Raw genomic sequence first — 26,456 nt, forward strand, 5'->3', positions numbered from 1 at the left:
AACTCAGCTAGTGCAATAAAAGGAACCGACGAGCTTTACAACTGCTGGCACAAAATCAGAGGCCAGTGCGTCATCGTGATACTGTACATCAAACACAGTCTGTGGTACAAGATGAAGGGGTCGGGCTGATGTTTGGTGTCCAGCCCTGAACATTGTGTCTGTGCTGTGTAAGCTAGCTGCAGTGTGTACGAGTTCTCGTTGTGTGTTTTTTTCTTTTGGCCTGTGTGTTTGCGTGCATGCTCTGCGCGGTGCTGTATGTGTCATTGCGGCTGGGAGAGCAGCTCCCAGGACAGCAGTGCATTAATCACAGGTTTTATAGGGTAGCTGGGTGTGACTCCCTCCTGCTGGCTCCACACTGACATCACATGTGGTCCTCCAGGAGAAGGACGGAGATTTGTCCTCAGTGTGGGTGCTATGCTTTCCTTTTTTTTCCCTCTCGTCTTGAATCGCTCATCTCAAGGTCAGAATGGGCGCCTTAGAGTTCAGTTTGCAAATTAGAATTACTCCACCAGATTTGACTTAATGAGAAATCCAGAAATGTGACATACTTCACACCACACGACATGTCTGCACTTGTGTTTGATTGCTTGTAGTTCTGAGGTGTGGGTGAAAACAGAGCAAACACTGAGACTCAACTCCTCTAACGATGCAGAATGCTTTTCCTGCCACGCTTTGGACTCGCTGCTCTCTTCCAGGCCAAGGTCAATGTGAATCAATTATGATGACAGACCATTGATCATCTGAGTGCTCCATCTTCACAATGGTGATAGAAGGACTTTAAGACTTCCTCAGTGCCTCATTAATGTTTAATTCTGTTCTTATTGATCTGGTGTTAATAAAGAGGCCTTGGTGAAATGCTGTTGTCATCATACCAAAGGGCAAGTTTTGGTTTGTGGGTAGACGCTCTGTTAACCTTGGGTTGTTTTTTTAACAGCCAGATGGAGATGCTGCGAAAAAAACAGCCCACTTGGTAATTGTTATTAATATTTAATGTTGTAATTTGATTAAACTGGTCCTTTAAAGATTGATTTTTAACTTTCCAACATGAAATACCGTCTGTATAGAGTCATTTCTTTATTACTGACTATTTCTACATAATTTGTCAAACTAATGCAATCCTGAGCTATTTATAGTTTGCTGAATTGCAGTTTGTTTAAACACTGTGCCCAGATTGATGACCCCTGATGATTAACTGATACATCATCCATGTCAGGGATGGTGGTAGGTCTATCCTCATGACTCTGATGTATTGCATTATATCCTCTCTCTTAGGTACAACAAGACAACCCAGAGAGGGGGAAATCTCAGGGGTAGACTACAACTTTGTGTCCATTGAGGAGTTTTTCTCCTTGGAGGAGTCGGGAGCGTTGCTGGAGAGTGGAAAGTTCAAAGGTGAGTTTGAACTACAGGCAAACATTTCAGCGAACTGTCTGGGCATTTTAGTTTAACACAGTTTTCTTCAAAGACTGCTAGATAGTGATTCATCCTGCAGCTTAAACTATAAATTATCCCACTGCTTATAAGACACTTACTTTCCTTGATTAGTTACTCAAACCTCTGTATTTCAATACTGGAAAATTATATAAACATCTAGCCGAATTATTAGTTACAATTGGAAAAAACAGCTTAAGTTGTTCTGTACAATAACATACAATTATTACTAGTAGTATTAAATTTATGGTATATATTTGAGATATATAACGTCACAGTAAACATGTCCAGTAAATACATCTTGCTGAGTTAGACCGCAAGATCTCATTTCTGTGCAATTAGATGGTTAACTTAACATGAAGAATTGAAACCATCTTTAATATACAGTTTATGCTGGAAACAAAGTGAACCAGCCAGCCTGGTAATGTCTAACATAACAAAATCCACCTACCAGCACTTCTAAAATTTTGTGATTAACAACATATCACATCTGGTTTGCTTCACAAAGAGAAACGTTTATGTGCAAAAATGACATTTTGTGGTTCTACAGGAGTACACGTTCTACTTCTTTACAAGGATGAACACATGCAATACCTGCAAATTGTCATTTTTACATTACAAAATGCTTCTCCTCAGATTAAACAAATTAAACATATCATGTCTGAGGAGATTCTCTGCCATCCAGGTCATGGTATTCCTAAGAGCTTCAGTAGAAAGCAAATGGACTTTTCTGTTTGGTTCTTGAAGACGTATCACCTTCATCCAAGAGGCTAATTCAGTTCTGAAGATTGATACCTGAACTGAAGAAGCGTTGGAGTTGATAAACACATTAATTAGAAGCTTTGGAGGTGCTGGTGGGCTAATTAGTTACTTTAGTACCTGGAGACAGACGGGCTGTTTTTCCCTGTATCCGGGCTGTAGGCAAACTAGGCTAAATGTCTCTTGACCGTAGCTAATATTTATGAATGAGAATGGCATCAATCCTATTATTTAGGTGTAGGGTTTTACCCTCACTCCACCACAATGTCCTTCCTGACCTGTAGATATAGTCAGTTTTCATTGCAGACAATTTTTTTTTTGGAGAATAGCGGTCATGTTCATCGTAAATAGCACAGAAATCAGTTTACTGGTATGAGGAGTATCCATTAGGTTAAATGAAAAATCACAAATACTTTTTTGTAATATGGGAAAATGGAAGAGAAGGAAGATACACCTAATGAATATCAATGATTTTAAATCCTCTGACTTCAATTTCTGAAAACTTATGTACACTATTATCTAATACAAAAACATAACAACTAACCAACAGTAAAAATAAATAAATAAATCGTCATTATCTATCTTGAAACCTAACTAGCTGATTTTTTGCCATGCTAATAGCGCACTAGCAGTAGCTAGGTATAAGCTAGCTAGCTTCCATTGTTAGCTACCCATTACTGCACACTGGTGATTTGACTATTTATGTCAGGAATTTAAATCTCAATATATACAGTTATAACTTTTTATGGTTGGTCCATTATTCCTAAATTAATTAGTAATAGTTTAACAATTTAAAAAAAAAGTTTGTGTGTGTTCACATTTATGTTGCAATTTTAGTCTGTTATTATTTAATTATGTTCTTAATTTGTTGACTTAAATGTTCTTCTTGTGTACATATTGTATCAGAATTATATATTAAATAATCTGGACATTGTTAATAGGGGATGGCCCTATCCTGGTTTACCCTAGTATGTAATATTTCCATGGTAAAATGTTTACCAATGACGAGACCAATATTTCACATTTCGGAAACATAACTTCTAATAATTCAGATTTTCATTAGCATTGATGGTATAGACAACAACTCCCATGATCCCTCACCACTCCATCTCCATATTTTCTTCTTGATGTAATCGAGAGACCCCTCGCAGCACAAATGACATACAGTGCATTTACCACTGAGACAGAAAGCATTTTTATCCCCTGCTGTTCCTCATTGTGCTCCCTACACACTAAACATGTATAGACAGTTTTTACTGTAATGAATGAGGTTTACATATTTAATAAAAGAGGGGCAGGCAGCTCGAAAGCCATTTATTGGCGCACATTAATGACATATCAGGTGTGTCTCAGCTTGCATCGACCCTGCAGACTCCTCCTGCAAGGGTCAGAGTGCTGCCTCTGATTCAAAAGCCCCCATACATTAGCATCTATAATTTATGAAGGTTTAATGGGAGCAGTAAATGTCATCCTCACCTACCTTATATGTGACATTGACGGGCACATTGCTACGGCGAAGCAATCAGGAGTATCAGCAACACTGTGCATGCAGTAGCCTGCAGAGATCGCAGCAAATGGTGACGGCTGGTGACCTTGCTGTAGAGTTCACTAATCTAATGTTTCCCCTCAACCCATTTGGATCTCCATGAGCCAAATGGAGGGGTGGAGGTAATTTCATTTATTCTTAGCAGCTGGAGCAGATGGCTAGAAATAAGAATATTGAACAAACCCAGAATATGATCTCAGGGGATACATAATGCAAAATCACACAAACATATGTGCTGTATATGTACATAATCACATGATCCTGCTCTGCTACTGTATCATAATACAAAAATTTTTATTTACCTCATAAATTCCTATCACATTGGATCTCATAACATGCTAAAGCTGACCTTTAGGTTTATGCCAGTAGATCTGATTCGCAGTCAGGACATTTCTATTTGACCAAATGTAAGCGCATTATATTCAGTGTGTTTTATTTTCCAACTTGATGTAAATGGTTTTATTTATATAGCGCTTTTATCCAAAACGCTTTACATTATACATCACATTCACCCATTCACACACTGAGCTGCCATGCAAGGTGCTAACCATGACCCATCAGGAGCAATTGGGGGTGAGGTGTCTTGCTCAGGGACACCTCGACATGAGCACAACTGGCCAGGGGATCGAACCGCAACCCTCCGGTTGCAAGACGGCCACTCTACCCACTGAACTATGCCGCCCCTGATGTGTTCGTCTCCATTTGTTAAGGCAAGACGTCTTTCTCCTGCCCTTCTCTGCCTCAGGGAATTACTACGGCACACCGCGGCCCGTTCACATCAGTGCAGAGAGCCCCCCCATCACGTACCAGGAACACCGCAACCTGCTTAGAAACTTCCGCACACGCAGCAAATCGCTCAGCAACCTGGAGAAGACTGCAGAGGACGGCATAAACGGCGAGGATGACTCAGGCCTGTCAGGTAGGTGGCACTAGACTAAACAGTGTGATGTGGTGTCATGAGAGGAGTGTTGGAAAGTTATGTGAGTCTTTTTTATAGTTCAAAAGACATATCAGCAATAGATAACCTATCTGCTACAGCTAAACGCTGCGACATCCCTCTATCTATAGCTCTGGTCTCTGATGCCCAAATTAATCAATCATTAGCACGATTAGTATGCTGTAAACTCTCAGTGGGCCTGTGGCCTCATTGATTGCTGGATCACCTCCAAAAGAAGGTCAGGATGCCTTAGGTCGAGCAGGCGAAGAGGTAAGCAGATAGGGAAGTGGGCACACAGAGAGGTGAGGCGAACAAAACTGGGGCGTCATGTGACATGAAGGCAGAACTGTATGAATTAAATCATCAGGCTCCTGTAAAACTGGAACATGCAGTGGTTATAGAGTTTTTTTTCCCAATAAAGCAAACTTCTTTATTTTAGATGTGATTGATGACTCTTGTGCCAGACACTGTTTATTGTGCTAAACAGAAGGCTTAAAGGTCTCATTAATCACAACTGAGAAAACGTGCACTCAAAGTTTTTAAAGTTAAAGCGCTCGTTCTGAAAGAAGACACTTTCTGCGACTGATGCATGAATATATATGACGTTATTAGGTTCTTTACAATCGATGCATTGACTTGTATGCATGTTTCTTATCCCAAGGTGAAGCCAGTTTTAACAGCATTAGATACAGTTCGACAGTTTAGCAAAGCAGTCCCCAAACTACGGGTCAATTCCCCTCCAAAGGTGTGGTCTGAGTGGTCATGATTAATGGGGTGAGTAGAAGGCAACCACTTGTTTGGTCTCCTTTGTGGTGCAGGAAATCAAATCCCCTGGACATTCAGCTTAAGAAATGATTAATGGGAGTACGAAGTGCACATTAATTTTGTTGACTTTTCTGTGATCTTTACATTGTTGCGTGATATTAAAATATTTTAGCTCTATTGGTGCAGAATAGTTATTTAAACCTTCAGATGAGTTTACAGAAGACATGTAAAATTGATTGACTGATATTCTAGACGTATGAAACATGACAGGTGTTTTGTATTCAACTTTTTTCACTGAAATGTGGTGGAGTAGAAGTATCATGTGGCATAAAATGGAAATAGTCAATTGAAATACAAGTGCCTTGAAATTACAGTACTTGAGTAAATAGACCTTGACAGACAGATTTGGGGAAGTGGTGAAGTGATGTTAACAAGAAGCTTGCACATAAGACCTGAACAGAAGGCAAATATGAGATTAGGTGGTAAAGGGAGAAGGAGCAGCAGCATAGGGTGCTGGTGGTAGCAGGTAGGGAGGCTGGGTGTTAGTATGGGTGGAGGCAGGGAGCCAGAATGGTACAGAAGATAAGATAGAGGTGGACAGAGTGGGAGGTAAGAAACGCAGGCAGGCACCGATCCAGATAGTTTAAAACGTGCTCCAAACAGTGAGGTAGGGCAGCAGGCAGCCAGGACTGGAGGGAGGTGAGTGCAGAATGCAAACAGGATGGAGTTTGAGAGAGTCATCCAACACCCTGACCTCTGCTGAGTCATCTTTTGAAGTGATGCCGTGTGGGCGGATGAGTTCGGCAGCACTTGTCGTTTGCAGCAGGACTCAGGACACCCGGCGTCATGTCCAGCGTCTGTCAGATGCACGCTGGAGCTCAGAGCTGAAGGACAGCTACAAGGACAGCTAGGGAGAAAAAAAAGTGCTTATTTTTCTTCTGCTGGTAGTGTGGCATGCATAGTCACACACTCCTCCTCCTTAGAGGGAGGACAAAGACGGCTGAGGAGCTGACCTCAGGTCTTTCTCTCTGACAACGCCCAATGGAATTGACAGCTAAAGGTCATTACAGATTGCAGGAGCAACTTTTCACTTACTGCATCTGTTAAATAATATATAACTTTTGTGTTTTTTTAACAACCTTTCTTCTGCTGTCATTACAGGAGGCTCTGCAGGTGTCAGCAGCAGCATCCCTCTTGGCCGCCGGTCCCCCGGTCGGCCCCGGGCGTCCAGCAGCGGTGGCGATGGTCATGTCATGGAAAACGGGATCATCTGCAGAAGAAGTGGTGCCAGAGTGAGAGGTGTGATGCCTGATCACTGGGAGCAGGCCTTCAGTGACCCGGGAGAGTCACTTTACATTGAGTAAGCGTCTACTCGTTTCTTTAAAAAACTGTTAAAGGACCAACTCAAAATTTTTTGAAAATGTGCTCTTTCACTTCCTTCACTTCTCTGTGTGTCTGCTCAATATTAAAGCCAGGATGCAGGGGACAGTTAGCTTAGCATAAAGACCGGAAACAAGAGGGAACAGCCAGCCTAGCGCTATGTAAAGGCAAAAAATACTTTGCGCACCAAAGCTCTCTAAATTTGCATGTTATTTTGCTCAGGATTGCCCACTGATATGCATTTTTTCTTACCTTAAGCTGAGCTAAACCCAACCTACTGAACTCTACAGTGCAGAACCTAACCTAAACCATGATGCAATTAATTAAATAAACAGGAAATGACTGTACAATTGCTTTTTAACAAATATTTTTTGGTGTTTGATCCTACTTCTAGTCTTTAAGCCCCTCTTAGCTTAGCATATTTACCTGGCATATGGATTGTCAATCTTCTCATCTAAGTAGTTGCAAGAAAGTGAATCAGTATTTTAGAGAAAATGTCCAACTATTCTTTAAAAAATGTTCTGAATACAGTAGTTTCTAAGCAAAGATGTAATTCTGATTAATGGAAGGCATCTCTGTTGTACACTGCTGTAATCTTATATCCAATACTATTATATTTCTTTTCTTTTTTGATTTGCCCCTTTGTCTCCCCAAGACGCAGCCCGAAGAGGACCAGCTGGCAGAGTCCTCGAGCCTCAAGCAGGGAGACCATCTACAAAAATGAATGTGAGCCTCTTTTGTTTCTTTTTCTCTTTCTTTCCCGCCTCTCTACACAATTATTAGAACACTGGCGACACGTTGAACAGCCTAAATGGAGCTCCATATTTGTCACAAACGGAAGTAACAGACACTGCCAGCTTGTTAGAGTCAAATGAGATGGAATGAGAGTTCAGCTGAACTGCGACGTGTAAGTGATTAAAGCCTAAAGCTCAGAGCTGCTGGCAAACAGCCAGACTCGCTGCTGATGCTGGCGGGGTCGACACGTGGATGGCATGTGACTGGCAGCATAATTTCGTAATTTGGTCGCTTGCTGAAAGAATGCAGGCGTAATCTAGTTTCGGATGTTTGTCTGTCATGATTGCAATGCGAACCTAAGAAGCCTCTGTTGCAGTGACGTGTTTGTCTCAGTAAACTGCAGTACACTTTTCTCACCAGCAGAAGGCGATATAATATTCATAATGGTCAGAGGTGAAGCTGTTTCTGTAATTGTAATGTGACGGTGTAGACACATGTTCACACGTATAGAATTATAAATGATTGCTGCTCCTGTAACCATAACTAAAATAGGGTTAGATTAAGAGATAAACATGAAGAAAACATTGAATCCGTTGTAGCATTTTCCACAGATTTGCTGATGCGAACTTAAATAAAAACTCTAGGATTACTGTACCTAGCTGGGTCAAGCTAATGGATTATGTTGCCAATTTTAGGATGTCCGCCTGTAATGGATTCTGCTTTTAATGCAATCTTTCCACCATATGCTTTGGTTTGTGTAGTATTTTGTTAAAAGCCATCTGGCGATCGGCGGTGTTTCGACACTCTCTCTCTCAACTCACTTCTGACCATTTAGCTTCATAAAAACACACAGGACTGCTTTCACTCTTTTCTCAGATCCTTGTCTGTTGACACGCTTTTGTTCTTCACTTCCTTAAAGACGTCTGTGACTTTTCCTCAGAGGTAAGCGTCATTAATATCTCCTCCTCTCTCTTGCTCTCTGTTGCTGCTGTCTTTATCTAATTCAGGGTTCACTGACCAGCCTGCGGAGCTCAGGGGTTTTCCTGTGCACACACACTTAACTAAGGGCTCCAGAGGCTTTGGTTTCAATATTGTGGGGGGCAGCAGGCCAAGAGAGTTCCTCCAGGTCTACAGTGTGACTGCTAGTGGACCCTCTGCCCTCAAGACAGGTAAAAGATATGATGTACCAGGGATGATTACTGCATGGGAAAGCTGACTGAGCTGTATTTCTGTAGAGGAAATATGTCCGTTTTTTTTTTTATATGTGAAGAGATTTTCAAACATTCAAAAAACTATTTGCATGCAGTTTTTTTTTGTAATAGCCCTGAAGTTTTCATAGCTTCAAAATGGGAACTGTAACCACAACTGATGTGTTGAACTGAAAATATTTATTATCTCTATCTCCAATTTTTGTTATTCTAACTCTAGTATTTTCTGATGTCCCACTGAAGCTGTAGATTACACACGTGGACAAAATTGTTGGTACCCCTCAGTTAAAGAAGGAAAAACCCACAATTCTCACTGAAATCACTTGAAACTCACAAAAGTAACAATAAATAAAAATTTATTGAAAATTAAATAATCAAAAACAGCCATTACTTTTGAATTGTTGATTAACATAATTATTTAAAAAAACAAACTAATGAAACAGGCCTGGACAAAAATGATGGTACCCCTATAAAAGATTGAAAACTATTTGACCAGAGTGACATGATTAACTCAGGTGTGTCATTTAATTGACATCACAGGTGTTTCCAAACTCATAATCAGTCAGTCTGCCTATTTAAAGGGAGACAAGTAGTCACCCTGCTGTTTGGTGAAAAGGTGTGTACCACACTGAACATGGACAACAGAAAGCGAAGGAGAGAATTGTCCCAGGACATCTGAAAAAAAATGATAGACAAACATCTTAAAGGTAAAGGCTATAAGACCATCTCTAAACAGCTTGAAGTTCCTGTGACAACAGTGGCTCATATTATTCAGAAGTTCAAGACCCACGGGACAGTAGCCAACCTCCCTGGACATGGCCGCAAGAGGAAAATTGATGACAAATTGAAGAGACGGATCGTTCGAATTGTATCCAAAGAGCCCAGAGCAACCTCCAAAGAAATTAAAGGTGAACTCCAAGGCCAAGGTACATCAGTGTCAGATCGCACCATTCGTCGTTGTTTGAGCCAAAGTGGACTTCATGGGAGACGACCAAGGAGGACACCACTGCTGAAAAAACTCATAAAAAAGCGAGACTGGAATTTGCAAACATGCATGTTGACAAGCCACAAAGCTTCTGGGAGAATGTCCTTTGGACAGATGAGACCAAACTGGAGCTTTTTGGTAAGGCACATCAACTCTATGTTCATAGACTCAAAAACCAAGCATACGAAGAAAAGAACACTGTCCCGACGGTGAAACATGGAGGAGGCTCAGTAATGTTTTGGGGCTGCTTTGCTGCATCTGGCACAGGGTGTCTTGAAAGTGTGCAAGGTACGATGAAATCTGAAGACTATCAAGGCATTCTGGAGAGAAATGTGCTGCCTAGTGTCAGAAAGCTCGGTCTCAGTCGCAGGTCATGGGTCTTCCAACAGGACAACGATCCAAAACACACAGCCAAAAACACCCAAGAATGGCTGAGAGAAAAGCGTTGGACTATTCTAAAGTGGCCTTCTATGAGCCCAGATCTGAATCCCATTGAACATATGTGGAAGGAGCTGAAACATGCCATTTGGAGAAGACACCCATCAAACCTGAGACAACTGGAGCTGTTTGCTCATGAGGAGTGGGCCAAAATACCTGTTGACAGCTGCAGAACGCTCATTGACAAATACAGAAATCGTTTAATTGCGGTGATTGCCTCAAAAGGTTGTGCAACAAAATATTAAGTTATGGGTACCATCATTTTTGTCCAGGCCTGTTTCATTAGTTTGTTTTTTTTAAATAATTATGTTAATCAACAATTCAAAAGTGATGGCTGATTTTGATTATTTAATTTTCAATCAATTTTTATTTATTGTTACTTTAGTGAGTTTCAAGTGATTTCAGTGAGAATTGTGGGTTTTTCCTTCTTTAACTGAGGGGTACCAACAATTTTGTCCACGTGTGTACAATCAGTCCTTAATCCTCAGCGCTAGCACACAATAATCTAGCCATAACACATGCATCTACAGCAGTGCAGATCCGTGTACAGACACACTCACATGAATGACCATACAGGCAGATATTACTGCTCGAGGAAGCCAGAGCACAGGCTGTCTCTGCAGGGACTGATCTAGTTCATATCTGTTAATAGGCTGGTTTAGGGAGATTAGTTGTTGGATTAGTCCACACCCACACAAAACACACAAACAGTTTTTCAGTTGCAAACACTTATCTGCGCATTTAGGCGTATGAAAATGATCAAAAACGCTAAAACAGTGATGTGTAACAACTGACTGTCATAGCATCACAGCAATCTGACTTCAGATGATTAAAAATGCAAAACACTAAAATAAATATGTTGGAACGACATCTTTATCTGTTTGCTTTTGTTCTTTCTTTACTAGCGGACATCCTGGTGTACATCAACGATGTTTGTGTGCTCGGAGTGTCTCACAAAGAGGTTGTAGAGATGCTCAAGTCAGTGCCTGTGGGCCACAGTGTGGATGTAGAAGTTAGAAGAGGGTATCCGATGCTCTACAACCCCGACGGATGTCCCAAGCAGCCTCCGCCAAGGTTACTGGACAGCGGGGACCCCATCCTCCCACCCACCACCACCCAACCTCAGCCTTTTCACCAGCTACCTCGCCTTCCAACACCCACACCCCAGACCCAGCACTTTAACTTTAACGGGGTCCACAGTGATGGGAGCTACATGGAGCCCGGGATGGCTCTAGACGCCAATGGAAACGCCATGTCTTTTGCCTCCAGACCGCTGCCCCCCTACAGGCGCTCCAGTTTGAGCAACGCTGCCTCTTCCCCTCCTGTTCGTCCGCCTCGTTCCCTCAGAAGTTTAGCCAGACTGCAATCACTCGACCCAACGCTGGCCAGCCAAAGCGACAGTGAAGTTGTTTCCGCCATTGGTTCACACAGGTAAAAAACACAACATGTGACCTTAATGAAGAGTGTAATTTAAGATTTTTACATTTTTGCATTTGGCTCAATTTAGATCAGCCTTGCTATCTTGAATTTATCTGTCAACCTTGTTGCATGTTGCTGTTTACTATTCACTGTTTTACCTCGTTCCGTTAGTTCTCTACTATTACTATCAAATACTAACTCATTTTTAATTTCCAGAGTTGTAGAAGAATCCGACTTTATCGTGTAAAGATTCAGAGAATATCGATCTTTTGTTAGATATTTGAGAAAAAAATGCATCAAGTCCAGAACCAGCATGATTCAATTTTTCGTAAAGATTTGCTCACCTATTTTTCAGGTGCAGAGCTGCAATGACTAATCAGTTAGTCAACATGCTACTTGAAAGAAAAATATTTTCTAACTTTTTTGATAAATTGCTATTTTTAAGCAAAAATACCAAATGTCAGGATGTTTTTTTTTAATTTTTTTTTTTGGGGGGGGGGTTTGAGCTCAGGCAAACAACTAATTTAAAGAAGAAGGTTGTACTGAGAAAGTAAGTAGCAGGTTATACAATGACAAAAATAAAGCAGTGAATTGAAGCTCTTACTGTTAATGTGTATAATGATACAGTATCCCAAAACAAATACCGACTTTCTTTTACTTTCAACTCCTCTTTTTAAACAGGGCATCGATGATCCGCAATCACAACAACAACTCCCTCTCGACGCCGCCTCATCCTCTACGTTATGGAACATCCAAGTCGTCTGAGAGCGACCTGTCCACATGCACCTTGTCGGGATCTCGGCTGCCCCTCCCTCAGTCGCCACGGAGGCCCTCGTCTTCCCCCGGAGGCCCTCGCAGCGTCCACTCCCACCTGTTCAGGCCACAGACCTCCCACCTCCGACCTCCGCCCACCCCAGACAGCCCCCACCACCGGGGCTTCAACGGTTTCCATGGCAACACCAGCCCCACTGCCAGTCCCAGCAGTGTGTCCTCTCCCGGGGCCATGAGTCTGGGCAGTGGAGTTGGCAGTTTCAGCGGAGGAGAGCTGGTGCCGGTGGCCTTGGCCCAGGCTGAAGGAGACAGAGGCATCGGCTTCAGCGTGACGGCTGGAGGGCCTGGAGGCAGGATGACTGTGGTGAAGAGAGTCTGGGACAGGAAGCAGTGCAACTCCCTGCAGCCAGGGGATGCTATTGTCAAAATCAACGGAGCTGATGTCCAGAGTCTCAGTTTTGCACAGGTAACGGAGGAACAATGAGAGGAGTGTAAGGAAAAGGAATATGAACCAAGGGGTTGGGGGACGTTGTTAGCAGTCCAATCAAAGAGAGCTTATGTCACAACATTAATTTAAATAATTTTTTGTATCTTTGTAAGCTAAATCTATTCAGTAATGAGCAAATACCAAATTAAATCACATTATCTACACTAGCCCTAACCCCATCCACCAGTGCGGTGTTTTACGGCGGGTTGTAAAATCAAAGCTCATCAAACCATTTTAAAATGACCACTTTAAATATACTTTTATATTTTTGGATAGGTACAAACAGTTCTACAGGAACACACCAAACAAGGAGAAGTTGTTTTACTGGTTTACAGAGGAGGTAAGTGATTAATAGCTCTGCTGCAAATATTTGCTGTACAATAATAAATAAATATGTTCAAAAACTGTAAAAGTCCTGCAGTAAGGGTGTTTCTAGTTATACACTGAAAAAGAACAAATGACTCTTTGTACCAATACAGATTTCTGATGTGGACACATTTTGCCTATTATTTTTTTCAGCATGTGTATCTATATTTCTTATTTTATTAATATTATCTGTAATTTTTTATATTTTTTTCTTTCAAATACCAACAAATATCTGTAAAATAACAATACCTTTGCTGATTTAAATACAGAGAAAATATGAATATTTTTACAGTTATACATCCTAAAAGGACAAATTCATATTTGTCAAAATACAGATTTTTGATGAGGACATTACTTAAAGCTTTGGCCTGTTTTCTTTTCTTTTCTTTTTCGTCAACATGTAAATTAATATGATGTTTCTATGATTTTACTTGGTATTATCTGTTATTTAAGTAGGCAGAGAAAATCTGTACAATAAGCACCGTTTTTTAAAAAAACAAATTACAGTTAAATCCTGTATTATTTTATAGTGTATTTCTACATTCATCTCACAGTAATTTTCTCTCTCATTATCAGGCATTTATCATTCAACCGTCTCCCCCGGCTCTATTCGAAGACTCCCTCCACCGCTGCTCCGTCCTCCTCCTCCACCTGTTGGCTCAGACACCTCCTCTCTGCTCCCAGAAGTTCTGCCAATGCCCCGCACCTCCATCAGCACCCCTCCCTCCCCGGCCCCAACGCGATCCTCTCTGATCCAGAGCACCAGTTTCTTGGAGTCGATCCCGGTTACCCTGACCATGGAGCCCAAAGACTGGATGAACACGGGCCTGGAGGACGAGGCCGGCGGCGGCCCGATGCCGGACGCAGGTCTGGAGAAGCAGAGCGGCGAACGAACTCGACCGCTTCGAGGGTTCGATGTGGAGCTGAGGAGGAAGCCAGGAGAGGGCTTTGGGTTCGTCATCGCCTCTCAGGATGTGGAGAACGGTAAAGGTAAGAGCTTTGTAGCGCAGATTTTGGTGTGTGATACAGGATTTCTTCCAGGGAGCAGAAATAAAACTGGACTGACATTACGCAGCATCAGTTGAACTTCTCTGGCCCAGCAGACCCATTTGGTTACCTGCCCGTGGGTTTCATTTGGATGCCCTTGTGGACAGTGGCACCATTAAGTAATTACAGATTAAAAAGTGGTCACTGTGGCCGCCAGCCACTGGATGAGTCACGATGCATCATCCAGCATTATTCTTGTAAAATGTTTTTATCTACGTTGGCTTTGCTTCCATTGTTATAAGAGATACGTTTTGGCATTAACTACTTTCAGTGACTGTTTTATCATGAAGTGCTTTTTTGCCTAGCATAGAGCAAACAGCTCAGCAGCATTCAAGTGTACGTTTTATGATTTCACCCATAAAAAATCTAAAGGCAAATATGCTGCCTGTGACAGGTTTGGTTATTTATTTAATGGCTTACTGCAAAATTAAAGATACCCTACTGTAGAAGCCAGTGAGCGCTACGTTATAAGTAGGAACCAATCTTTGTCTGGGCAGGTGTTCCGCCTGGAAGGTAAAACAGTTTTGACTGCTTAAGAAGCTGCTGGAGAAGCCGGTCATGGTGAATTGTTTGTTTGAGATGAAGAATGTTGGGTTACAACTGGTTTGGAGCAATACATGCACAGATTATTGGAACACAAGCTATTGTTTCGAGCTCTCTTCATCGGATGCGGTAAAGTTTGTCGGCACATCAGTTATTTACGTCCTGGTGAAACACCTCAGGGGCTTCAAGCATCGTCTCAGCCTCTACAGCCTACAGTGAAGATCAAATTTATATCTTCTTAACGTGCCCATATGCTGTATTTTATATGCTAGATGACTTGTCATAAGTGAGATTAGTAATCAGCTCCACGGCTGAGCAATTCCACCTTAAAACTGCAGTTTACAAAATACTCAAATGACACAAAAGTCATTGGTAGATAGATTCAGATTTGCAGCTGAATGTATGCAACATGTGGGGCTGAATTACTCCCATATTACACCTTGTCATTATGTAGTGCTGAGTAATGTTAAAGTGTTCTTGTTATAATGGAATATACTTGTAAATATGTTATTTTGATACACAGAGTGGAGTTTTTAGGGGTTTAATCGATGACTGAAGAGCAATTTTAAGAAAATATCTACACATACAGTCAGGTCCATAAATATTTGGACGTTGTCACAATTTTTTAGGATTTCGGTTCTGTACACCACCATAATGGATTCAAAATGAAACAGTCGAGACATGCTTTAAGTGCCGACTACTAGCTTTAATTTGTGGGTATTTACATCCAAATCAGGGGAACGATTCAGGAATTACAACACATTTTATATAAGCCCTTCATCTTTTTAAGAGACCAAAAGTATTTGGATCCAGAGCTGAAACGCATGAAACTGTGTCAAAGTCCAAATATTTGAGGATCTGACTGTAGTAGTCTGGATCTCGTGCTTATTTGTTATTTCATTTCCTTCTCAATACTGGGTTGATCATATTAACAGCCAGCAGACACTCTTGATATAAAACTCTCGGCAAGAAAACATATTTCCCATTCCATCCCTTCTGGGTTTGTATTCCTCTGGGTTCATAAGTGCATGTAATCTTTTTAATTCAATCTGTCAGACTGAACGTCTCCTACACGATGACCTTTCGTTTGAAGTATCAAATCTCAGTCTGTGCTTCTCTGTGTCTGCTCTGACCTGACAGGACGTTGAGGCTTGTTTATGTTCTGTCGGGAAAGCGGACACATCCTGCCCTTATTACCTTTTAGTGTAGTGCTTATGAATAGCAGGTTAACCGCAGCATCCCCGTGATGTATTACTCCCTCTCCCTCTCCCCACGCCTCACGTTTGACTGCTCGGTTCCACTCTGATGCAGTTCAATTTGCTTTATGGCTCCGGCTAACACACATTTGTGTTTTCATGGGGAGATTAGGGTTGTAGTTCCACCTGTTTCTGGACTACAGAGACCTCCATCTCCACCGTGTCCTCATTCGCCCCTTCATGTCACTCTCGTCATGTCACAGAAACAGAAATCTGTCTCTCTCTATCTCCCTTTTTCCTTAATCATTTCCTCTTCCCATCTTTCTCTTCCTCTCATCAGTCTTTCTCCTCCACTCGTCTCTCACTCGTAAGCTACCGCCCACTCTCTCTCTCTCGTCCCCTCTCTCTTTTACTCTGCAGTAAAAGCGTCCAGTCTGGTTTTTCAAAAGATTAAAACTCTCCCTCTCTCCCTCCCTCCCTCTCTCCCTCCCTCCCTCCTACCTCCTGCTCTCTCCATCACTCTGAACATTTCCCTCGCCGAGGAGCAACAGAGGGGGACAGCAGACCTGTGTTTCAGCTCCTGTTGACCGTTGCATGTGAATCGCAGCACCTTCAAGCTGCTTCTGCCGGAATATAGGAGTTCTTTTTTGTTTTTGTGTTTTTTTTTTTGTGCATGCTAATCAAAGAGCCATGCTGGAGAGACTACAGTCTGCTTTGAAAACTGTCAAGGAGTCCAAACGTAATTATTTGCTACCTTTCTGGTTGTATGTTTGCAAAAAAAAAAAAAAAGAGGAGCTTTGGTGCAGTGTTTCACATTTTTTAGCTTTGTGCATGAGGTTTGAAATTCTGTGCTGCTCATCTAAAGTTTGCTTGGTCATGAGATGCGTTGACGGGATGAAAGTTCCATCCACTGACTCACATGTTCTGGTTGTCAGATAGTTGATAAAGCTGATGTGTGATGTGGCTGTTTTTATGGTGATGCTGGTGTGATGATTGAAGCAACAACTGATGAAAGATTTCAAATGTTGCTCAACCCGGCGAGGCTTAGAGCAGCACATGACATGATGTGGTGACGGGCTGATGGTCTGTGTATTAGAGCCACGGGGAGCAAAGTAAATGGATTCAGCTGCAGATAAGTAGTAGCAGTGCTGCTCAGCATTGACCGTCCTGCACATACACTACTGCGGGAGTGATCCACAGTCCTGTCTCCACCGCCACGCTCATCTCCGTCATGTAGTGGGCATCTGCGGGCTGCTATGGCGATGTCTGCACCGGTCGATTCATCTGGGCTGCAGAGGGGGGATTTTTACGATGGCGGAGAGGGGAGGGGGGGGGGGGGGGCGCCACCACTCCTGAGCGGTAATCAGTGCAGCGCGTCACAGGCTGGCTGGCTGGCTGGCTGGCTGGCTGCTGGGCATACCGCAGTGGGATTACTCTGGACAGGAGAACATGGAGAGCCAGGGGAAAAGGCACGGCGATATAAAGCAGCCCATTTGGATGCATCTGTGTGTAGTTCAAGTGTGTCTGCTGTGCTGTGTGCATTTGTGGCCGAGTACATCTGTCCCAATCTCTCTCTGCGTGTGAGTCACTGCGTGTGCGATGGCGTGTACGTGTGTTCGCACAATGCTGCTGTGTGCGAGCATGGCCCTTGCATGCGTATTCATGTGTTTGGCCACTGTGGATGTATTATGCATGATAAGAAGACTATTTGCAAAGCTGCCTTGGTTTTGATGTGACCTGATTGCCGTTTCTGCCTGGGTCACCCAGATTAGGCCCAGATTGGAGATATGTCTCTGGGCTCTGATTTATAGGCTCTGCATTTTAACCGAATTGTCACTCCAATGTGACATGCACCTCATCTCCTATGATATATTCCAAAGCCCCCCTTCATTTAACAATTGTAATCTGTTACCAAGCACCTCATTTTTGCTCTTTAACCCTCGTGTTGTCCTGTGGGTCAAAATTGACCTGTTTTAGTTTGAAAATGTGGAAAAAAATATATAATTTTCACAGGGAAACTTCTGATGTCCACATTTTCAACATTTTTTGGGGAAAAGCCAACAACAGCATGAGACAATTGACAAAAAAGACTAAAAAACAAGACAAAACATGACAAAAACAAGACAAAAAAATGGCAAAACAAAACAGACATAAAAAACAAGCAGGACAAAAATGAAACAAAATGACAAAAACATGAGGTAAATGACAAGAGTCAGACAAAAAACAACAAAAATGAGACGCAAAATGGCAAAAATCAGACAAACGACATGAAACGAAACAAAAAAGAGACACAAGAAATGTTAAAAAAGACATTTCTTTAAGAACATTCACAAAAAATCCAGCGAATTTCGCTGGATTTTGGTTGATTTTTTGTGAATGTTCTTAAAGAAAATAGAAGTTTTACTGATATATATATGTAATCACTTTAGATATTTTTAGGATTTTTTTTGGAAGATTTTTACTCATTTAAAAAATATTTACAAGAATTTTCTTGCCAAATTTGGGGGATTTTTAAAAATATATATATAGCTTTTAAGGAATTATTGGGATTTTCTTCCTGAAGGTTTTGCAAATTTTCAGAAATTTGGGGGATTTTTTTGCTGAATTATTTGATTTTTTTTAGGCAAGGAAACAATATTTTTTAGTGCCTATAAATGAGCACAACAGGAGGGTTAAATCAATTGAAGGTTGCTATTTTTATCCTGGAGGGCTACAGACTGAAGAGAGGGTTGCACATCTCAGCTGAATGAGAATATTTATGCTGCCTGATAGGTTACATAAGTCCACTGGCAAGACTCTGGAGGGACCAGCTGTCGCCAAAGCACAGCATACCCTCAAACTGGGGTCAGGGAGAGAGTAATTGGGAGTTTACTAGAATACAGAAGGAGTAACAGAAAATACAAGTCTAAGCAGACAGACCGACTATGCGGCTAAAAACTGTAAGAAGCTTTTTTTAGCTGGCGTGGGAGATTAATGGCAGCAAATTTATTTTTAGGCTTCTCAATAATTTTCTCATCAACTTCAGACACTGACCAGCGCTGAGTTTTCTTTGTGGGTTATCTTTTCATGCAGAAGATAAGAGAAATTGAGTTCAAGAAACACATGGGGCTCATTGTCGCCTCCTTGCCACCTTCTTTGACTGCAAAAGTCACTTCTTGTTATCTGTGGCCTCAGCTTCACACTGTGCGTTATAGCTGATGAACAGTGCAGACGCTGGGAGATGACGGCCAGCGCTTTCCCACACCGAGGAGAGAGTAATATTCTATGGTGCCAGCACAAAAAATAAAATATTGCTGCGTGTGTGTGTTTCATCAGCCACTGGCATACTAATGCGGACAGCCTGCAAGTTTGGGGATCTAAGACGAGATGAGCATAAGAATCACTGACGTCGTAGAAACCAAAGTGTAAATACCTAAAGTCTGTGCAGTTTGACAGATTCAGGACAGAAAAATATTGCTGGAAAGCTTTCTCTGCATGACAGTTTGTTGAGGCGAAAGGCAAATTAACCAACAGTGAAAAACTGTTCCCCGTGTGTCAGCGGATGCAGAGATAGGTCGATAGATGGGCAGACGAAGGAGAAGAGGTTTGAAGGAGACGGTGGGGGAGGCTTCTGTGTGAAGTAATTTACAAAGTAAACCCTGCCAAAAACAATCCAAAGCTTAATTACAGCTTGTTTTAGAAATTCTGGCGCGCGCTCTCGGTGAGATAAATCTCCCTGCTTTCAAATTTATCTACTGTTGACCTCACTTATTACTCACGGCTCTCAGTTTGAAAGGAAAGTTTTCAGGTTGAATGGAGTCTTTAGTTGTAGTTGTAACTTTATACAATTTGAACCTGAAGAACTTCATTCATTCAAGGCAGCATTAACTGGTTTATTCTGTCCTATTTTCAGCTGCCTCCCTTCTTCCCCACCGGTTTGTGACGGTCCGTCGAGGCAGTCCGGCAGCTAAGAGCGGTCAGATCCGGCCTGGAGATCGTTTGGAGGCGGTGGAGGGACGATCGGTGGTGACTCTGCCTCATCGGGAGCTCGCTCAGATACTTCGCAGAGCTGGAAATACTCTCCGCCTCACTATTGTCCCCCGACCCAGCACCTGTGAGCACAGACATCATCATCCAAAGACACGCATACTCACCAGTAATACAGCTTGGCTCTCATCATCTCACCCCAATCATCATCTCTTTCAGACTCTTCAACCCTTTCAGAAACAGCTGACTATGACCCCTCTCACCGAGGCAGGAAAGGTCAAAGGTCACGTCCAAAGGTGAGTGCAGCCCCACAAAGTGTGTGTTCTATCAATAAAATGTCTAGATCTGCTGTAGCTGTTATCTGCTGCCAATGCATGATATTTTCCTGTAGCGATGAGGATTTCTTTTTCTCTCCTAGCGTGACTCCAGGTACTACAGTGTCGATCTGGACCGCGGCCCGTCAGGCTTCGGCTTCAGCCTCCGAGGGGGAAGCGAGTACAACATGGGCCTCTATGTGCTGGGACTGATGGAGGGGGGGCCCGCCTCACGGAGCCAAAAAATGCAGGTGAGTCTGTTTGCTTTGTGCATTTCAATTTGTTTACACATTATATAGTGAACTTGTTTAACCACCTTTGCCTCAGATATATTAAGCATCTGTACTTTACGCACTCGCAAAGTCACTGCATGTTTTCCAGTCAACATCTGCCGGATAAATTACTAACACAATATGTTAATTCAGACAGAATTTAGGAAATATGTTGCTGCAGAATCTCAGGCTTTGTTTACTTTTTAGTTGTTTGGGCTCCAAACTTAAGTTCTGTAGAATATTTTTTACTATATTTTCATAATTTAATATATTTTCAGACATGATTTTTGTATTTTCATCCTCAAAAATAGCCCCATCTTACCTAGGAAGCCATTTAAAGGGTTCAGAAATATAACACTCAGAGCCATGAAACTTGGTGAGGACACAAACACGTTGTTTCCAGCAGCTCTAAATAATTGAGGCCTTTAATTATTGGCCTTTGAAAATAGAAAGAACTGCAACATTTTCAAATGTGGTTGGTAACTGGAGCCCCAGAAAGTTCCCGTACGAGTGTATATATATGAATGCATCCCTATTTCCTACTAAAAATGCACTCTTCGGGCGACATTTCATCATTTTTGAGGCCTCTAACATCAGTGGAATTTGATGTCTGGCAAGTATGACAAGCCAACAGTAAGTGGCCGCCATCTGATGATATCTGTTGGGTGCCAATACTACATGTTTACACATCTCAGTTCCAACTACTATGAGGAGCGAAAGACAACACAAACTTGACATTAAGACCAACAGAGACACTGAACTGGCTTTAGAGAGTCATTATTTTGACATGTCAAAATAGTACAAAAAAAAAAAAAAGTGGACTTTCTTTTCCCATACTTACTAAACATTACATTCTCCTGATGTTTTAAGTCTTACAAGTTGGTGAAATGTCAACAAAAGACTGTATTTTTAGTAGGAAATTTGGATACATCCATGTATATACACTTACAAGAAGTTTCCGGGACAAAAATACCACCCTAGATTGAAAATGTAAAGCACCAAAAATGAAAAAGTTGGCCTCTGCTAGAGTCAGTCAGTCTTGCTCAATCTGCTGGAAGCAATATTGTCTGTGTCCTCATGCAGTTTCAAGGTGGTCGAAGTTGTGTTTCTGAAGTTTCTCACAGTTTGTTTTTGAAGGAGAAAATACAAAACTGTCCAGGTCTGAAAACATGTCAAATTCTAAAAAAAAACCCAGCAAAATACCTTATAAAGCTTACACTTGGGTCCGCGATAACAAATTAAAATCTTATAACGTGATATTTGAATTCTGTCTATTCTATTGTACTCAAAATGACCTACTAGGTGCTTCTAAATTTAAAAAAAATGAACAAACATGTAACTGTATTCTGTTTTGTCACCTTAAAATGTGTTTGGATGGCAGACATTTCCACAAAAATTTGCAAATATTCCAGAGACATAAGAGTCTACCCTGAGACAATAAGTTCTTGACATAAAAAAAAATCAACTAATATGTGAGAAACAACACATTACATTTCTAAGTTAAAATATACCTCAGTCGTTAATAACGAAAAGATTAACAGGATGAATCCGACTGACTTTGGTGATCCTCTGACCTTTGCATTTGTGGTTTTTGGTGAAATATCCTGTCAGATATCGTATGGATTGTGTTGAGATTAATGACCTACAGTATCTAAAGTGACGTCATGGCGTTTTGGTCGCAGGTGAGCGATCAGCTGGTGGAGATCAACGGGGACAGTACGGCCGGAATGACCCACAGTCAGGCTGTGGAGCAGATCCGCAGAGGAGGCCATCGCATCCACCTGGTGCTCAAGAGAGGAAACGGCTACGTGCCTGACTACGGTAAGACGGAGGATTTCTAAAAGTTTCAAATTTTAAGAACAAACGCATGGAAATATATGAGGTTGAATTAAAACAGTAAGATTGTAAAGTGCTGGGAGCCTCTTGTCTTTTACATGTGTTATCTCCTTTCTTCTTCTGTTTCTGTGGGACTGATTCTAACCAATCTACTTTTCTAGTGTCTCTTCTCTTAACCCATCACACTTGTGGTTCATTCAGTCTCTTTTCCACATTTTACCGACTGCCTGTCTTGGTTTTTCTTTCCTTTCCTCCTTCAAAATTTTCTCCTCCTTCTTCTCCTCTCTGCTTCCTTTTCTCTCACTCACTCTCAGTGGAGCTCTCCAGTTTGTCTCTATGTATGACCAACTCCAAGCTAGGCGAGCCTTGCTTCTATGTCATTGGACGGACAGAGAATACGCGGTTGGTAATGGTTCCTGTTAGTTCTCCCATTTTCTGTCTCTCTACATCCCTCTCCCCAGTCACCACTGCCGTCTTCACTTAGTGAAAGACAGCATGAAGTCCGTACTGGACTTCCTCATTGTGAGATAATCTCGATTATCTGCTTAATTAGCGACGTATGTAACATAACGATTATTGCAAAATGTTGTTTCCTTCAAACCTACCTCTTAACAGAATCCGCCTGCTCGTTTGTTTGTGAGTGCATATAGCAAATTAATGAGGAAAATGGCATAATTGCGCATCACGTGTTGTATCACTAATGATGAGCTGCACAAAAATAGAAAAACAGCTGTTGTTACACAAGCTTTCCTAATGCACCTTACAAAAAACACTCTCAGAATTTCCGATTACATAACGCTTTCTAGCAGAGATTTTTGCTATTCCTCTGTTTTACCTGCCTATTCACTCTGTTTTCTCTCCCTCTCTCCATCCCACAATAACGTGTGTCCAGGCCGTGAGCACCGAATCGCCTCCCCCTCCCTCCCGCATCACCCCAAGGAGCAGGGTTTGGCTGCAGTAGACTCCGCTGGAAGGAGGGGGCACACTTCCAAGAAGAAGAGGAGAAGCAAGTCGCAGGGAGAGGAGAGAGAGACGGAAAGGAGGGGAAGAAGAAGACGGGGCTCAGAGGGAGGAGAGCGCTCGGGTTTGCAAAGCCCCGTCTCTGAGGGGAGACGAGGGAGGTCTCGGGAAGGCAGGGATGGGAGGAAGAGGAGGAGAAAAGGGGAGACTCAGAGTTTACCCAGAGATGCCCTCAGGAAATATGATGATAGTGATACAGAAAAGGGGACAGTGAAGGGAAGGAGAAGGGGGAAACACAGAGGGAGGAGCAGAGAGAGGAAAAGTAAAGAAAGGGGGAGGGTGGCAAAGGGTGAGGAGTCTGAGCAGGAAGAGGAGGAGCAAAAAGTACCTGCTGCTGAGGAGGAGGTGGTAGAAGAAACGGTGGAGGAAAGGGTGGAAGAAAGGGTGGAGGAAAGAGCGGAAGAAAGGGTGGAGGAAGTGGAAATAGCAGATATAGAGGGAGAAGAGAGTGATGATGAAGTTTTCCTGCCTATTCCAAGTCTGAACCAAAAGCTTCCCAGTCCCAAACAGAACTGGGAGGAGGAGGAGGAGGAAGAGGAGGAGGAGGAGGAGGAGAAAAGCTGGTACGTGGCAGCAGAGTACAGGGAGCTGAGGACAGAACAGGAGCAGGGGAGGTCATGGGATGATGACGGGGAGGAAAATAAAGACGCCGAGCTGAATGAGGTTGAAAAAGATGATGATGCACAGAGCGGGCAACTGGAGAGGCCGTTGCCGGGCGTTGCTGTGGTCGATCCGGTGTCACAGAGAAAGCCCTTCTCCTTCCTCACCTCCGCACTGTCCGTACAGCAGCTGGAGGATGATGATGATGATGATGGTGATGGTGATGGTGATGGTGAAGGTGATGATGAGTCAGAATCTGGAGGCAGCCAATCTGACAGCAGCGTGTCTGCTGCCAGCATCTCAGGCCTCTCTCTGGCTGCCACAGAGGCAGGCGGGCGCAGGGCGGCGGTGCTGCCAGGCCCTTGGCTCGTGCCCAGGCAGCAGAGGAGCGCTCAGGTCGTGGGGGAGACCAGGCGGGCCGGGAGGCGGACGGGACGGAGGGGAGGAAGCAGAAGAGCTGTCTCTTGACTTCTATCATGCAGCAGCTGAATGATACTGGATCCAACTCCACACTGTTAGACCTGTTTTCTGCAGCTACCCGCACTACGACTACCAACATTTTCTCTGAGTCACTTTGATACCTACAGTAGTATGAAGTCATATTCTTTGTGCCTTTTCACAGCTGATCTCTGGCTGATGTTAAATGTCAGTATCTCATTTTAACTCCTAAACGATAGCAAGCACTGTCATTATTTTTCTTCCAAAGCTTCTCCTGAGCGTCCCCCGATTGTACATTTTGTTTCCAGGACAACAAGGCTTTTTACCTTAATTCAACCTACTTCCTTGCTCTCGCTCACTCTGCTCTCCTAAGTAGCCCCACCACCACCACCCCACCCCTTAAGAATAGACATCAAATTTTACCTCATGAAGATACTGAGCAATAATAATGCAACTGTCCGAGACTATCAGCCATCATTAGTTACCGCCAGGTCGAGCTGGTCTGAGAGGAATCAGTGTAACGTGTTTGTACAGCATCCTCTTTGTCTTATGTGGACACTCGCCTCAACTTGTAACGTCGTTCCATATAACTGGCTATTTGATTGTGATGTTGCAAATCCCTTTTGAAAGCAGGTGTGAAGTCTATATATATTCTGTAAATATTTGCAGAGAAAATCAGATTGTACATACTATACTAAATGGAGCCCTGATTTGTATTCCTGTATTGTAATATATCATAATAGGTCTAAATATTTGAATATACGCAGTATATCTCTATATTACCGACAAACAGCTAACCGTTCATATTATTTATTAACGTGTGATGACAGACTACGTGGTACCTAGCTTTTGTGAAGGCTCGAAATGTAAACACAGCCTATATTGTACCATCCCTATTTATACATGAATGTTTTGTAATATGCTGCTTGAGTGTGGATTAGGATGATCCGTGTCGTACCCTACTTCAGACGTAAGCAAAAGATGCCAAAAATATGCATCTGGCAGTGTGCATATTTCAAGTACTGTTAATGTTGTGTATGTGGGGTCAGAACAAAAACCACTATCTAGATTCTAGAGAGTGCTGTGCCCATCGTGCCACGTACAGTTGCCTTGGTAACATAAACCACTTTACCCTAGCCACTGATTTTTCTTACTGTGAAAACCTTTGTTCGGAGGTCTCTAATGCTAAACGTCGGTGGGCCGTTTAGTAATTTCAGTCATGCCAAAAAACAATCAACTGTAAAAACTCCACAAGAAGGAATTTCTCCACAATCTGAGATGGCAAAATAAAATAGCACATTGTTTTTTCTTTTGCTCTTTTTTTAAAAATTCTGTTACGGATAATAAAAAAAAAAAACGAAAAAAAACAACAAAATACAGGAATCAAGCTGAATGGATACTGTGAGATGTTATTTTTCTATGAGATTTATCTTTTTTGATATACTCAGGTTTTCAGATACTTTGCTCTCTAGAAAAGCCATTAGGAAGAAAAAGCTACAGAGTGACTTCACAGCATTTTCACAACACACACACGGCTGGATTCCTTTGATTTTAAACGCTAAAGCAATATTCTGTTGACTCTCTGTGGAGGCATTTGGAGACGCAGACTGTTATTTGTTACCAGTCCAGAACCATCTAAAGGTTGATGCTGTAAGTGAAGTCATTCCTTCATTTGTAACCACAGCAACTGAAACAAACTGCTCCATTCGTCTGTGTTGCCGTGACGAAGCAAACACACTGAACTCTCCAGCCAACGACCATACATACAGTGTAGCTTGGTAGCCTATATATAAGACTTGTTTTATAACGTTTGCTAATATTCTTTTTTTTTAATCTTTCATTTCCTAAGGGGGATTGTATGGCCGAACTGTAAACACATTCTCATAAAACTGCAAATAAACTGCTGAACCAATTTCCTCATGTCACGCGTGTGTCTCCCAGTTATTGCTTTTGGAACACCTCAAGAGCCACAGAAATGGACAGCAGATGGCAGCAGA

General features: G+C 42.3%; 1 protein-coding gene across 6 annotated transcripts in view; it reads left to right on the forward strand.

Moving 5' to 3' along the window:
• Positions 1-26,379, forward strand: part of LOC110946104 (membrane-associated guanylate kinase, WW and PDZ domain-containing protein 2) — a 44,247-nt gene extending 17,868 nt beyond the window's left edge. For 2 of the 6 annotated variants that reach the window (XM_022187694.2, XM_022187688.2), the window contains exons 4-17: positions 1,273-1,392; positions 4,482-4,655; positions 6,600-6,798; positions 7,474-7,544; positions 8,561-8,722; positions 11,090-11,615; positions 12,285-12,840; positions 13,138-13,201; positions 13,804-14,217; positions 19,906-20,106; positions 20,199-20,275; positions 20,398-20,544; positions 22,248-22,386; positions 23,294-26,379. In XM_022187694.2, coding sequence (XP_022043386.2) covers positions 1,273-1,392; positions 4,482-4,655; positions 6,600-6,798; positions 7,474-7,544; positions 8,561-8,722; positions 11,090-11,615; positions 12,285-12,840; positions 13,138-13,201; positions 13,804-14,217; positions 19,906-20,106; positions 20,199-20,275; positions 20,398-20,544; positions 22,248-22,386; positions 23,294-24,489 — 4,046 coding nt within the window. In that variant the 3' untranslated portion in view covers positions 24,490-26,379. Of the gene's footprint in view, positions 1-1,272; positions 1,393-4,481; positions 4,656-6,599; positions 6,799-7,473; positions 7,545-8,560; positions 8,723-11,089; positions 11,616-12,284; positions 12,841-13,137; positions 13,202-13,803; positions 14,223-16,694; positions 16,753-19,905; positions 20,107-20,198; positions 20,276-20,397; positions 20,545-22,247; positions 22,387-22,715 lie in introns of all 6 variants that reach the window. The other 4 variants (XM_051949027.1, XM_022187699.2, XM_022187707.2 and 1 more) reach the window with 4 other exon arrangements.
• Positions 26,380-26,456: the final 77 nt, after the last annotated feature.

The sequence above is a fragment of the Acanthochromis polyacanthus genome, chromosome 6 (genome assembly GCF_021347895.1).
Source record: "Acanthochromis polyacanthus isolate Apoly-LR-REF ecotype Palm Island chromosome 6, KAUST_Apoly_ChrSc, whole genome shotgun sequence".
NCBI classification, from domain to species: domain Eukaryota; kingdom Metazoa; phylum Chordata; class Actinopteri; family Pomacentridae; genus Acanthochromis; species Acanthochromis polyacanthus.